General features: G+C 43.8%; 1 protein-coding gene across 4 annotated transcripts in view; it reads right to left on the reverse strand.

The window, feature by feature from the left end:
- Nucleotides 1-14,577, reverse strand: part of APP (amyloid beta precursor protein) — a 384,911-nt gene that overhangs the window by 104,870 nt on the left and 265,464 nt on the right. For all 4 annotated transcript variants that reach the window (XM_075073302.1, XM_075073299.1, XM_075073298.1 and 1 more), the window contains one exon: nt 12,679-12,812. In XM_075073302.1, coding sequence (XP_074929403.1) covers nt 12,679-12,812 — 134 coding nt within the window. The remainder of the gene's footprint in view (nt 1-12,678; nt 12,813-14,577) is intronic.

A 14,577-nucleotide genomic window follows, 5' to 3' on the forward strand; every position in this document is an offset into this window, starting at 1 on the left:
GGAATTTTTTTTTTATATATATGTGCTAATTTGAATAAAATCAATCATGCTAGGACAAGTACCTGTCTCAGGAAAGGGTCTAATTCAGAATGCCAAAATCACAACACCATGGTGAATATCTGTTGAGAGCTTTCCTAGATTTTGATGTTGTGGCTTCCCTTGGTACTACTATGGGGATAACCTGAACAATCTCCAAAGAACTGTGGCTCAGTAGCTAAGGAGGCACTGCTACTACTGAAAACACATTAACCAGGCTTGAGTGGAAAATGATTCCTCACATGCAGCAGGATCACACAGACTCTGGGTGAGAGGAGGCAATGCATCCTATAGGCTAGGGTGGGGAAGAATCATAGAATCGTAGACTAGAATGGACCTTGAGAGGTCATCTAGTCCAGTCTCCAGCACTCATGGCAGAACTAAGTATTATCTAGACCATTCCTGACAGGTATTTGTCTAACCTGCTCTTAAAAATCTCCAATGATGGAGGTTCCAAAACCTCCCTAGACAATTTATTCCAGAGCTTAACCACCCTGACAGTTAGAAAGTTTTTTCCTAATGTCCAGCCTAAACCTCCCTTGCTACAATTGAAGCTCATTGCTTCTTGTCTTATCCTCAGATGTCAAAGAGAACAATTTTTCTCCTTCCTCCTTATAATATCCTTTTATGTACTTGAAAACTGTTATGTCCCATCTCAGTCTTCTCTTTTCCAGACTAAAACCCAGTTTTTGAAATCCTTCCCCAGAGGTCATATTTTCTAGACTGTTAATTATTACTGTTGCTTTTCTCTAGACTTCTCCAGTTTGTTCACATCTTTCCTGAAATGTGGTGCCCAAAACTGGACACAGTACTCCAGCTGAGGCCTAATCAGCATGGAGCAGAGTGGAAGAATTACTTCTCGTGTCTTGCTTACAAGACTCCTGCTAATACATCCCAGAATGCTGTTGGCTTTCTCTCTTTTTTTTTTGCAACAGTTACACTGTTCACTCATATTTAGCTTGTGATCCACTATAGCCCCCAGACCGCTTTCTGCACTACTATTTCCTAGGCACTTCTTTCCCATTCTGTACGTATGCAACTGTTTGTTCCTTCCTACATGGAGTACTCCAGTTTCTCCAGTTTGTCCAGACCATTTTGAATTTTAATCCTATCCTCCAAAGCACTTGCAACCCCTCCCAGCTTGATATCATCCACAGGCTTTATAAGTGCACTCTCTATGCTATTATCTAAAATAATTTATAAAGATATTGAATAGAACTGGACCTGGAGGGCCCCTCTTAATGTACTTTTCCAACTTGACTGTGAAGCACTGATAACTACTTTCTGACCAGTTATGCACCTACCCTATAGTAGCTCCATCGAAGTTGTAGTTCATAGATTCATAGACTCTAGGACTGGAAGAACCTCGAGAGGTCATCGAGTCCAGTCCCCTGCCCTCATGGCAGGACCAAATACTGTCTAGACCATCCCTGATAGACATTTATCTAACCTACTCTTAAATATCTCTATCTATTAAGTATCTCCCAGAGCGAATGGAGAGCGCACAACACAAACCGACCTCGCCGAAGAGCAAATGTAATTTGCCAGTGTTAACTACCGATCTGACAGGTAGGAACTTTTTCCTAATGCTCCTTGCTGCAGTTAGGCCCGATTGCTTCTTGTCTATATTCAGTTAGAGGCTAAGGTGAACAAGTTTCGTCCCTCCTCCTTTGATGACACCCTTTTAGATACCTGAAACTCTACCATGCCCCCTCAGTCTTCTCTTTTTCAAGCTAAAACCCAATTCTTTTAGCCTCCTTCATAGGTCATGTTCTCAAGACCTTAATCGTCTTGTTGTCTTCTCTGAACCTCTCCAATTTCCCACATCTTTCTTGAAATGCGGTGCCCAAACTGGACACAATACTCAGTTGATGGCCTACCAGTGCAGAGTATGGAGTGGAACGAATGACTTCTCGTGTCTTGTTACTAACACACCTGTTAATTGCATGCCCAGTAATCACGGTCGATTTTTGCCACAGATAGCACACGTGTGACTCATATTACTGCTGTGGTCCACTATGACCGTTAGATGCTCTTTCGCCATGAACCTTCCTAGACAGTCGCTTCCAGTCTGTTATGTGTGAAACTGATAGGTCCTTCACTAAAATGGAGCATTGCATTTGTCTTTATGAACCTTGATGCCGGTTTACTTCAGACCATTTCTGCCATTTGTCCAGTATCAATTGGAATTTTGACGCCTCAGTCCTCTCAAAGCATTTCAATCCCTCGCCAGTTTAGTACCATCCACAATCTTAATAGAGCGTACTTCTATGCCATACACTAAGGTCGTTTGATGTCGAAGATACTTGAACCATGAGCGGCCCAAAACAGACCCCTGGCGGAACCCCACTGTGTTATAAATCCTTTCCAGCAGGATGGGAGCCAATAACACTCTCTGAGACGGTTATCCAGCCGATGTAGCGTACCGCACCTATATGAGCCCACTAATTGTATTTGCCTACTTATCGATAAGAAATATCACGCGAGACCGTATCAAATGCCTTACTAAAGTCCGGGTATACGCCATATTCCACCTCTTCTCCCTTATCCACAAGGCTCAGTATCTATCAAAGAAAAAGGATCAGATTGGTTTGACACAACTTTGTTCTTAACAAATCCATGCTGCTATTCCGCCTATCACCTTACCACCGTTCCAAGTGTGGAGATGTTTTCTTTAATTACGCTTGCGCAAATTATCTCCCGCTGGCACAGAAGTAAGACTACTTCGTGCTTAGTTCCTGATTGTTTTTATTCCCTTTTTATAGATGGGCACTATATTGCCCTTTTCCATTCTTCTTGAATCTCCCCGTCTCCGATGACGTCCAAGGCGGATAGCTAGAGGCTCAATACCTCGCTCTATAACTGATCCTTGAGTAGTCTAGGATGCATTTCATCAGGCCCTGGGATTGCAGCATCTAACTTTTACTAACTGATTTAATCTGCTCTTTTTTAATTTATCTCTAAAACCTACCCCCTTCCCATAAGCACTCACGTATGTTAGGACATTCGCTTCAACGGTCTCAGTGAAGACCGAAACAAAGAAGTCATTAAGCATCTCTGCCATTTCCAAGTTTCCTGTTACTGTTTCTCCTTCCTCAGTGAGCAGTGGGCCTACCCTGTCCTTGGTCTTCCTCTTGCTTCTAATGTATTGATAAAAAGTCTTCTTGTTTCCCATGAACCAACTCAGTCATAGAGGGAAACAATTTGAGTCATAACAAATTTGAAGATTTTCACATGGCAGGAAAAGTATTTATTTTTGAGAGAGTTTCACAGTAAGCAAAGGGAAACCATAGATGGATTTTGCGTGAGAATACACTGACCTATTGCTATCAGTTCCACTTTAAGCAAATGTGGGGTAATAAAGACATCCAAACCAATCAAAGACTGTCACTGTCATTCTACCTGACCTGCTGGGGATAAATTATGAACAGGAGCAGTTGAGACACAGATGCAAAACTCTGCATCTGGTTGGAGATGGGATGAGGGAAGGCAAATACAATTTATTTATCCTGTCAGTTTTTTTAACATTGAAAATCTTAGCCCTCGGTTCTCAATCTTTGTGGGGAAAAAAGTCAGATGACGAGAAGAGTGTACAAGACAATGGGATACTTGAAGCATAAGTAAAAACTAATTTTTAAGAAGTTTTTTAATATTTCAGTTTCCCTTTAAATAGTTTCCCAGCAGTATGACATTTTACTTCATTTATAAAGTTAGCAAAAATGCTTGCTAACATGTATTTTAACAGAATTTTATTTTAAAGTTTTCTGGAGTTACAATTTATCTGCTTTTCCTGTTAATCGATGTAATTCCAAGTACTATCATTGTTTTTTAATTGCATACTCACTCCATACTGCTCTCTGGGTGATTACACATTTGATTAGTTCTCCCATATGAACCTTTCAGCTGTGTAGAAAATATAAACGTAGTTTATACAAATGTCAGTCTTAAAAAGGTTAAGTCAAACACAATTAAAACTCAGACCAAGTTTTTGGGATCTGCTTGTGTGAGCCAAATTGTAAGGAATAATTTAGAAAAATCTCATCTCTTTATACTAGAGGTGGGCAAACTAGGGCCCGCGGGCCACATTTGGCCTGCAGGACCCTCCTGCCTGCCCCCTGAGCTCCTGGCCTGAGGCTAGCACCGTCCCCTTCCCCACTGTTCCCCCTCCCCAACAGCCTCAGCTTGCTTGCTCCGCGGACGCAACGCTCTGGGCAGCAGGGCTGTGAGCTCCTGGGGCAGTGCAGCTGCAAAGCTCGGCCTGACCCGGTGCTCTGTGCTGAGCGCTGGCGCCGGTGTGGCCCAGTTCCAGCTGGGTGGCGTGTCTGTAGCGCTGCCAGCCACCGGTGCTCCAGGCAGCATGGTAAGGGGTCAGGGGGTAAAATGTGTGGATGGGGTCAGGGCAGGGAACAGGAGGTTGAATGGAGGTAGGCAGTCAGGAATGAGAGGAGGGATTGGATGAGATGGTCAGGGTTGGGGGTTCTGGGGGCGGTCAGGGGACAAGAGTGGAAGGAGAGCGGGGGATGGGGCATGGTTCCCAGAGAGTGTGTGTGTGTGGGGGCAGGCAACGACCCCCTCCCCTAACGGGCCCTCCATACAATTTCCAAAACCCGATGTGGCCCTCAGGCCAAAAAGTTTGCCCGCCCCTGCTTTATACACTGCCTTTTATTTGCAAAGCAACTCTACTTAGCTATGCAGTAATTTTAAGATACTGCTTGCAGCTGGCCACTTAAAGAATGCTATTATTGATAGATTCTCTTTGTGCGAAAGGATCTATTTTATTATTGCAGCCTCACCAAGAGCTTGTTACTAATGGCACGAAGAGTTTCAGATGAGACCACTTAACTTCACCATTGGAGTTCAGTGAATAATTTCCTCTCTATCTCTGCTTATCTGCTGGAGACAAGCGGCACTCCCATACTAGTCAAACACAGAGCTTGAGGACAGCTTTGAATTAGGCTCTGTTATGTATTAGTACAATGGACAAATTTGCAGCACTATCAGCTTGGCCACCAAAGTTATTTTAATTAAGATGGTGATTTTTCTGAAAGGCAAAGGAGATCAGTGCATTAATGTTTTCAATGGGTTTATTTCAGAATTTTCCTTTCCTTTTTTCGGCAGTGATAACGTCCATTTGTTATGCTGCTGGTGAGATATAGGTCAAATAGCCAAGAATATACCCCTCTGCCCTAATGGTTTCCTGTCATATTTGCTGTGTGTAGATTTAAAACAACAAAGAGTCAGGTATCCATGACGTGTTGTCTTGTTTACTTGCAGAGTGCCAAACATAACTATAGTGCTATATTAATAAGTAGGGTGAACCTGTTTCACTTACTCTCCATAGGTCTGAAAATTTCACTCACGCTTGAAGGTTATGGGGTTTGCATTATGCAGGAGAATAGGCAGTATACAGGAGAACGGGAAAAAGAACTAAAATCCAATAGAGTAAAGGAGCAGAGAACAAAAGTTATAATGGAAAAATTACAGTACAAATACCTATACACTACATATAGTGTATCCAACTTGTAACAGGTTAGCTTTCAGGGTCTGCTGTTCTGTCCCTAGTATGTACTGCAAACTTCCTTTGCATGTTTTTAAAAATAAATTTTTTTCCTCTGTGCTCCTTATGGAAATACCGCTGGAAAAGTTTCTACTGGCACTTCCATTACAAATCCTGTTTCTGAAAGAGATATAAGCTCAGTTCCTAATGTTCTATAGGATGAAATACTGGATGTAGAGTCTCAAACTATATGAGTCTTTCTGGTTAAAGGAAAAATAATGTGGCTTAATATTTAGTTCAAAAGCCTGTATCTTCCTCCCTGCTTTTGTTTTAGATGCATTTCATGTCACCTTGAGGTACACATGCATGCGCGCACACACACACAACTCCCCCTTCTTGATTTTAACAAGTACATGGCAAAGTGTGCGTATATCTACAGGAATAAACAAGCCTTCAGAGATTTCCTTAGTTGCTACTGTATGATCTTGTACGCACTGGGGCAGCTCCCAACTTCAAGACTACAAACAATCTCTCTCTCTCTAATGAGTAGCACTGTTTTTTCATAGAAAAAACGTTTTTCACACCATCGCAGATAAGCCATGGAAAATTATGATCAAATCACAGTATGTGATCCATTTTTAAGTAGCAAAATGTCTCTCCTGACTAGTGTATTAGGCAGCAACATCCTTTCGCCTTCTGCAGAGAGTCAGAAAGGAGAGGTTACTTACCTTACAGTAACTTGAGTTCAAGATATTTTGTTTCTAGGTGTGCTCCACTGTAGGATGCATGCATGCCTATCAGACCAACCCGATCTCCTTCTTTGAGAAGGTAACTGATTTTTTTAGACAAAAGAAATGCAGTATCTCTAATCTACCTGGATATCAGTAAGACATTTAATACAGTTCCACAGGGGAAATTTATTAGAGCAAGGTCATGCATTTAGGGACTAACAACAAGAATTTCTGCTGTAAGCTGGGGATTTATCAGATGGAAGTGACAGTGAAGGAGAAAGACCTGGATATATTTTGGTTGATCACAGGATGACTATGAGCCATCAGTGTGATGCAGCCATTAAAAAGGCTAATGCGGTCCTAGGATGCATCAGGCAAGGAATTTCCAGTAGAGATCAGGAATGTTAATACTATTATACAAGGCACTGGGGCGACCTCATCTGGAATACTGTGTGCAGTTCTGGTCTCTCATGTTTAAGAAAGATGACTTCAAACTGGAACAGGGGCAGAGAAGGGATTCTAGGATGATCCAAGCAATGGAAAACCTACCTGACAGAGGAGACTCAAAGAGCTTGACTAGTTTAGCCTAACCAAAGAAAGGCTGAGGGGAGATACGATTGCTCTTTATAAATATATCAGAGGGATAAATACTAGGGAGGGAGAGGAGTTATTTAAGTAAAGAGCCAATGTGGGCACAAGAACAAATGGCGATAACCTGGCCATCAACAAGTTTAGGCTTGAAATTAGACAAAGGTTTCTAGCGATCAGAGGAGTGAAGTTCTGGAACAACCTTCCAAGGGGAGCAATGGGGATAAAAAGCCTATCTGGCTTCAAGACTGAGCTAGATAAGTTTATGGAGGGGATGGTATGATGGCACTGCCTACAATGGCACATGGCCCAGCGTGACTGTCTGTAGCACAAATCCCCAACATGTAGAGACAGGACACTAGATAGGGAGGCCTCTGAGTTACTACAGAGAATTCTTTCCCAGGTGTCTGGCTGGTGAGTCTTTGCCCACATGCTCAGGGCCTAACTGATCACCATATTTGGGGTCAGGAAGGAATTTTCCCCCAGGTCGGATTGGCTGAGATCCTGGAGGTTTTTCGCCTTCCTTTGCAGCATGGGGCACGAGTCATTTGCAAGTTTAAACTAGTGTAAATTGTGAATTCTCTGTAACTTGAAGTCTTTAAACCACGATTTGAGGATTTTTAGTAACTCAGCCAGAGTTATGGGTCTATTTCAGGAATGGGTGAGTGAAGTTCTGTAGCCTGCAATGTGCAAGAGGTCAAACTGGATGATCACAATGGTCCCTTCTGACCTTAAAATCTATGAGTTTATGCACTCTTGGCTGCCTTGTGCCTCCGAATTAAGGCATATAGGGAGGCACAGGCCTGACACCACTCAGTTCCTTCTCAATTGCAAAGCAGAGCCTCTACAGCTGAGAGGAAGGCGTGCAGGAGGTAGACTACTGATGCGGAGAACACATCTTGAAGAACTCAAGTTATTGTAAGGTAAGTAACTGCGCCTATTTCTTCAAGCTTATATCTCTAAGCTGCTCCACTGTAGGAGACTCCGAAGCAGTAACTCAGCAAGGAGGTGGGTGCTGAGAAGGCAAGTTTAGGACAGTTCGGAGGACTGTATCAACAAATATGGTATCTCTAGAAGCAGGTAAGATGGCGCAATGCTTGGCAAAGGTATGGATAGAAGACCAAGTAGCAGACCTACAAATGTCTGTTTTGGGAAAGTCCTTCAATAGAGCCAAGGATGTGGGATGTGCTGTCACTGTGAAAAGGCTACATCCCAGCCAATTCATAGCAGGTTATGATGCAACCTGAACCCCCTTAGTCTTTTTGTGTGGAAGTAGGCTGGCCCTTCATTCTCTCTGCAAGTGATACAAATAACTTAGGAGAGACCCAGAAGGTCTTAGTCCTGTTGTCAAAGTAGAAGGCAAAAGCCCTTCTGACGTCTAGCTGGTCTCCTCTCTGGAGGCAGGAGCTTTTGGGTAGAACACTGGCGAATCTCTTGATTAATGTGATATTCCAAAGAGACCTTTGAGAGGAAGCTAGGATGGGGATGCAGTGCAACCGTGTCATTTCACAAGGTGGTATATGGACAATCAGCCATGAGAATGCGAAGCCCTCCCATTTGACTAGCTGAAGTGATGGTTATGAGGAATGAAGTCTTGAGCGAGTGGTGGAGAGAACAGGTAGCCATCAGTTCAAAGGGAGACTTCCACTGGGCATTATGAACCAAATTGAAGTCCTGTTGTGGGGGTGGCAAAGACTGTGAAATCTTTGATGGGTGAGTTAAAAGGTGGTGATAGTGGCCAAATAAACTCTGATCTCATAGATAGACCTTGCATTCTTAAATCCAAAAGGTAGTCCAGAATTTTGGAATGCAGAATCACTGAGGCTTGGGAAGAGTGAAGAGAAAATCAGGAATGGTAGCGTTTCCACTTCTGAATGCAAGTCTTGTGAATATTAGATAGGAGAACTGACTGGGCCTTCCCTGAACAGGTTAGCTCCATGCTCAAGAACCATCTAGCAACCATGATTTCAAGTTCTAGGAGGAGAGGCTGGGATGGATCAGGATTCCTGAGTTCTGTGACAGGAGATCTTTCCTAAGAGGAAGTAGAAGAGGCATTATCACAGAGAGGTAAGAGAGGTTCGAGTATTACACTCGTCTTGACCAGGACAGCACTATGACAATAACTCTTGTGCTTTCCTGACACAGCTTGAGTAAAGTATTAGAGGCTGAGGCAAGTAAGTATACAGCAGGGTACAGGACCACAGTGTTAACAGGGCATCTTTCATGTCCTCCGATGGAGCAGAAAAGACGGCATTTTGTATTGCTCAGGATGGCAAAGAGATCTGCTTCTGGGAAACCCCAGATCTGACAGATGCTCTGGAAGACAGAACTGTTGAGCTCTCACTCGTGGTCCCAAGGAAAGCGACTGCTCAGGAAACCTTCAGTTATATTCTGGAGGCCTAGAAGACAGACAGCTGAGACTTCTATCCGATATAAAAGGCACCAGTTCCACAGCCTTAGAGACTCTGCACATAAGGATTGGAATCTTGCTCCACTCCTGCCAGTTGATGTAAGACATTGCAGCCCCGTTGTCTAGCAGTACCTGATGGAGTGGCCCTGCATGGTGTGAAGGAAATGACGTCAAGCATAAGAAATTGCTCTCAGCTCCAGAATGTTGATGTGGAGTGTGACCTCTTGTGTGGACTACCTGCCCTTGGCTGGGGCACATTAGGAGGTGGCCTCCATCCCAGAAGAGAAGCACCAGCTGTGAAGATCTTTTGAGGGTGGGGGAATGTGAGAATGGGATTTCCAATCAGATCTTCAGTAGGTCCTTTTACTATTTGAGAGAGTCCAGAACCTTCTGAGGTACTGGGACTCATCTGGAGAGACTCTTTGGTGTGTACACAAACCTTAGCCATGTCTGAAGACATATAAGGTACAGTCTTATGATGCATGATGAATGTGCAAGGCGATACGTGGCCCATGAGTTGTAGACAGGTCCTTGCAGTTGTTTGTGGGCTCTGTGGTGTTGATAAGATTAGACTGGACACAGTGGAGAATCTTTTCTTGCGGAGATAGGCTCTGGTGGTTAGGGAGACTAGAGTGGCTGCAATGAAATCTCTTCTTTAGACTAGCGTTAATGTAGGTTTCTTTTGATAGATGCAAATGCCCAGAGACTGAAATAGGGCTAGAGCTCTGGAGGTTGCTGATTAGACCTCTAGAGTTCATCGACCCCTGAGGAAGCACCCATCCAGGTAAGGGAATACTACTCTGCCCCACTTATGTAAATAGGCTGCCATCACTGAATGAAGCTTTGTAATGACCCTCAGAACTGTGGAGAGCCTGAAAGGAAGGATTTGGTACTGGTAGTATGCTCAGTCTAGTTTGAAGCACAGGAAGTGTTTGCGGGATGAGTGTATAGCTACATGAAAGTAGGCATCTTGAAGGTTGAGGGTGACAAATCAGTCTCCTGGATCTAAGGATGGATTGATAGTGGCTAACATAACCATCCTGAAGTGTGGGGAAGAACAGGTGTTCAGGTTTCTGAGGTCAAGGATCTGAGGTCTCTATCCTCTGCACCTCTTGGGAACTAGCTGGAATAGAACCCTCTGCTGATGAATTTTGGGGGAAGTGACTCAATCACCCACAAGAGTAGGAGAGACTAGACCTTTCGTTTCAAGAGAATTTTGTGAGGGGGGCCCCTGATGTGTGATGAAGGGGGAATAACGTGGAAGCAGATGGAGTATCCCAAATCGATCACTTCCAAAATCTCTCTCTCTGAGGTAATTAGTTCCAAGGCAGGGAGGAAGTGGGATAGCTGATCTCCAAAGGGGCATTGGATGGAATCATTCAGCACAAGATCCGGGAACGCAGATTGCTCAAGGCCATCTACCGAGATGTCAAAACTGTTTCTTAGAGGGAGGTGCAGATGATCTTGCTGTACAATGGAGAGGATCCTTTTTCATAACTCCAGGTCTCCTCCTCTGAAGTCCAAAGATCTGGGAAACACTTGTTATTGGTTGTAACGGAGTGGCCCAGATTGCTGCATGTGAGATCTACTAAACTGTCTCTTTGTTGCAGGAATGTAAATTCCCAGAGACCATAAGCCAGCTCTCAAGTCTGTCGGAGAACAAACAAGTCTCTCAGGGAAATAAATCTGAAGGGTGCTGGAGGGTTATGGTATCCAGAAGACTGAGTTGGTACTGAGGTTTGGTGGCAAGCACAGTACTATGAAGCTCATAGAGGAGCTTCTCTACCCTCGTAGCCCAGAGAGGGAGATGATAGTAACGGGGTGTGCACCTCTTGGTGCCTGGAAGGAGTTGTCTTCTTTTTAGAAGCCCTAGCCTCTGAAGGTGCTGCTGCCAGCAGGGTGGCCTGGGATACTGAGGCCAAAGTTGATCCCCTCTAGCACTAGTGAACACTCCATTAGAAAGAGCTTCAATCTAGCCTCTAACTTTTCAACATCTGCCTTTAAAGACCTGTACAGACCTTCAACTTAAATGTGAAGTTGATGTCTCTGAGGCAGCAGAGACATCTTGAATGTCTGTCACTATGGGGAAAAGAGCTGTGGCAGGTCTGGCAGGGTGTGATGAAGTGTTCACACCACACTTGCCCTGAAAGGGTTAATGAAGACTAAGAAGGGGGCTAATTAACACAACTGGCCACAGCTGAGAGGAATCTGGTAGCTAAATGCTCCCCAGACCAAGTGAGAGAGCCTAGATGGGAAGGAATGAGTTGACCTGGATTTATAGAGGCAGGAAATTGGCAGCTGAGGGGGCTGCTGGGAAAGCCCGTAGAAACTCTCTGGGAGCAATGTCTGCAGGCTGCAGAGATGTAGCCTGCAGTTGCTCCCTGGGAGGAGGGAGTGGTGAAGCTGGCAGACCCAGAGAAGGAAAGGAGAGCAAGAAGGTTACGAAAGGGCTCAGAGAAACATGGCGAGGTCCAGAGTAGAACAGACCTTGACTGCTGATTAGAGGGTCCCTGAGCCAGAACCTGAAGTAGGAGGTGGGTCTGGGTTCCCCAACCAGCCACTGGGGAAGTGATACTGGGGGGTAGTGAGTAGGAAGACTGCCTGAGCCTATTTGTGGGAAGAGACTTTCCAACCTCAGATGGGGAAACCATTAGGTAACCTGGCTGAGAGGCCAAGTCTTAAAGAGGCTGCAGCAGCTCATGGAGCGAGAGAAGGGCTGCAGACCCAGAAAGAGAGGTAGAGGACGGCATGCAACTGCAGGAAGGGACATCGACCTTGTGAGCTATTCCCTAGAGTGACCAGGAGGAGGTGCCATCCCAGTGGTGCGCAACCCACCCCGTCACACACGGCTTGAACACCTGGATCTTTGTAATAACCCAAGAGGCAGTGGACCAAAGAAAGAATGAGAGAAAACAGAAAAAACGGAAGGAGAACCCTCTTCTAAATACAACTGTACAAGACCGAAGAAATAACAATAACTACAAAAATACAGGGAAAAATTCTAGAATGATAAACTAAGAGCGGAAGAAAGCTGAGAATAAATGGACATGCAATTGTTCCATTGAGTTGTAGGCAGCTGAGAAGGAACTAAGTGGCAACATGCCCGTGCCTCCCCATATGTCCTTATTTGGAGGCATAAGGTGCTGCTCTGAGCAGGTGCAGCCCTGCAGATGCTGCTTTGCATTCTGTATTCGAAAGTTCACAGGCATGTGCGTATCCTATGATCAAGCATGCACAGGGACATATACTTGAAGACGATGGAAACAACTGGTCTCTTTTCTCTGCTGTAGACTGAAAGAGCAGCAGGTAAAAGCCCTGTGAGTTTTCCCAAAATACAGGAAGTCAAGAAATTCATTAATCCTGTGACCCATCCGACAAGATACCAGCCTTAATTATGAACAACCAGTATGACTTACCTGAGACATTCTTTCACGGTGCTTGGCTTCAAGTCTCTCCTTGGCTTTCTGGAAATAGGCATGCTCGTTCTCATCACCAGGTGTCTCCAAGTATTTATCAACAGCATCAGGAGTGCTGGCAGCTGTGGTGGGGACTAGGGTAGGAGTTTTATAGGAGAAAGGGAAAAAAGCACAATTTAAGTTGAGTTTAAATAAAGTTCATTTGAACACAGGAAGGAACATCATTCTTTTTCCAGTAGACTGAAGCCATTCAAGTAACTTCAGTCAGAAGACTAGCTTTATAAAACTTCTATATCAAATATATATAAAAAATTGTGGCGTAGGAGAAAGATTGCATCCTTTTTTATAGCTCAGAAAAAACTCTTCCACTCAGTACGTTATTTAAGAAATTATGAGCTACTGGCAAAGGAAACATGCAAAGAGCAAATACACTCAGCACTACCTAAGGTACATAAACTGACAGCAGACACGTTTTTCAAAACCATGTGCTTTATTTATTTATTTAATTTAATTTATTAAAGATTAAAAACAAACAAACATATAACAAAACAAACACACTTTAAAGCATCTACAGAGACCATATAAACCACAACTATATTGCAGTCCAAGGACATTCTATTCAAAAATCCCTCTCTCTGGCATTCTGTCCTCAAACATGTATTTTGTTCCCAATAACATGGATTTAAAAACCCTATGCTATTAAGTTGATCAATGCATTGGAGGGTTAACAAGAATACTTGTTTTTTTTTTAAAAGATACTCCTGTGAGATAATCAACCCATTCTTTCATGATTCAGTAGCAACAATCAACTGCTAAGTAACAAGGGAAAACATTTTCTAGTAGAGATTTACTGAAAATCATGGACTCCACAACCACCTGCTATACTGCAATTTTTAGGGTTATTCCATATTTTTTTTACTGCACCCTACCATATTTTGAACATTTTAAGATTTAATTTAAACAAAATGCACCTATTGCAAAGGTACAACCATGAAAACAATAGAAGCAAATAAAACCCTCCAGGCAAACACCAGCTGCAAAAAGTTGGACCCTTCTCTACTATGTTTATACATAGTCTTTAAAGTCTGATTGGGCCTAATATTTTTCTTACTAAGTACAGTAACTCCTTGCTTAATGGTGTAGTTATGTTCCTGAAAAATGTGACTTTAAGCAAAACTATGTTAATCCATTTTCCCCATAAGAATTAATGTAAATGGGGGTGGGGGTTAGGTTTCAGGGAAATTTTTTTCACCAGACAAAAGACTATAGCTAGATAGATAGATATACACATACACACACACAATACAATTTAAACAAACAATTTAATACTGTACACAGCCATGATGATTGTGAAGTCAGAGGGTAAAAGAGGGTGGGGTATGCCTTACTGCTAAATGATGAACTAGAACAGTTGAGCCCTCAAAGGTTAACACATTGTTTATAATGTAGCCTCACACTCTACAAGGCAGCACAGGTGGAGGGAGGGGAGACAGAATGGCAGACAGAGAAAGACACACACACCGTGTGTGTATGAGAGAGAGATGCGCATTGCCCCTTTAAGTATGCTGACCCCACTCTAAGTACATTGCCTTTTTAAGTAGATCAGTAAGTTGAGACAGCAGCTGCTGCCAGCAAGCTCCCTCTGTGCTGAGCCCTGTTGTGTCCACCCCTGCTCTAAGGAGATTGGATAAGCAGCGGGCAGGAGGAGGGGGATACCCTGATATTAGCCCCCTCCTGCATCCTCCCACCCCCATCCCACACAGTAAGCAGGAGGCTCATGGCTGCAGCTCCAAGGCAGAGGGCAGGAGCAGCACACAGCAGTCGGGGGAGGGACAGCTGAACTGCGGGCAAGTGATAGCCTGCTGGGTGGCTGCTGCACAGAGAACTTAGGGGAGTTGA

This window comes from Chelonoidis abingdonii, chromosome 1 (genome assembly GCF_003597395.2).
Source record: "Chelonoidis abingdonii isolate Lonesome George chromosome 1, CheloAbing_2.0, whole genome shotgun sequence".
NCBI lineage: Eukaryota > Metazoa > Chordata > Testudines > Testudinidae > Chelonoidis > Chelonoidis abingdonii.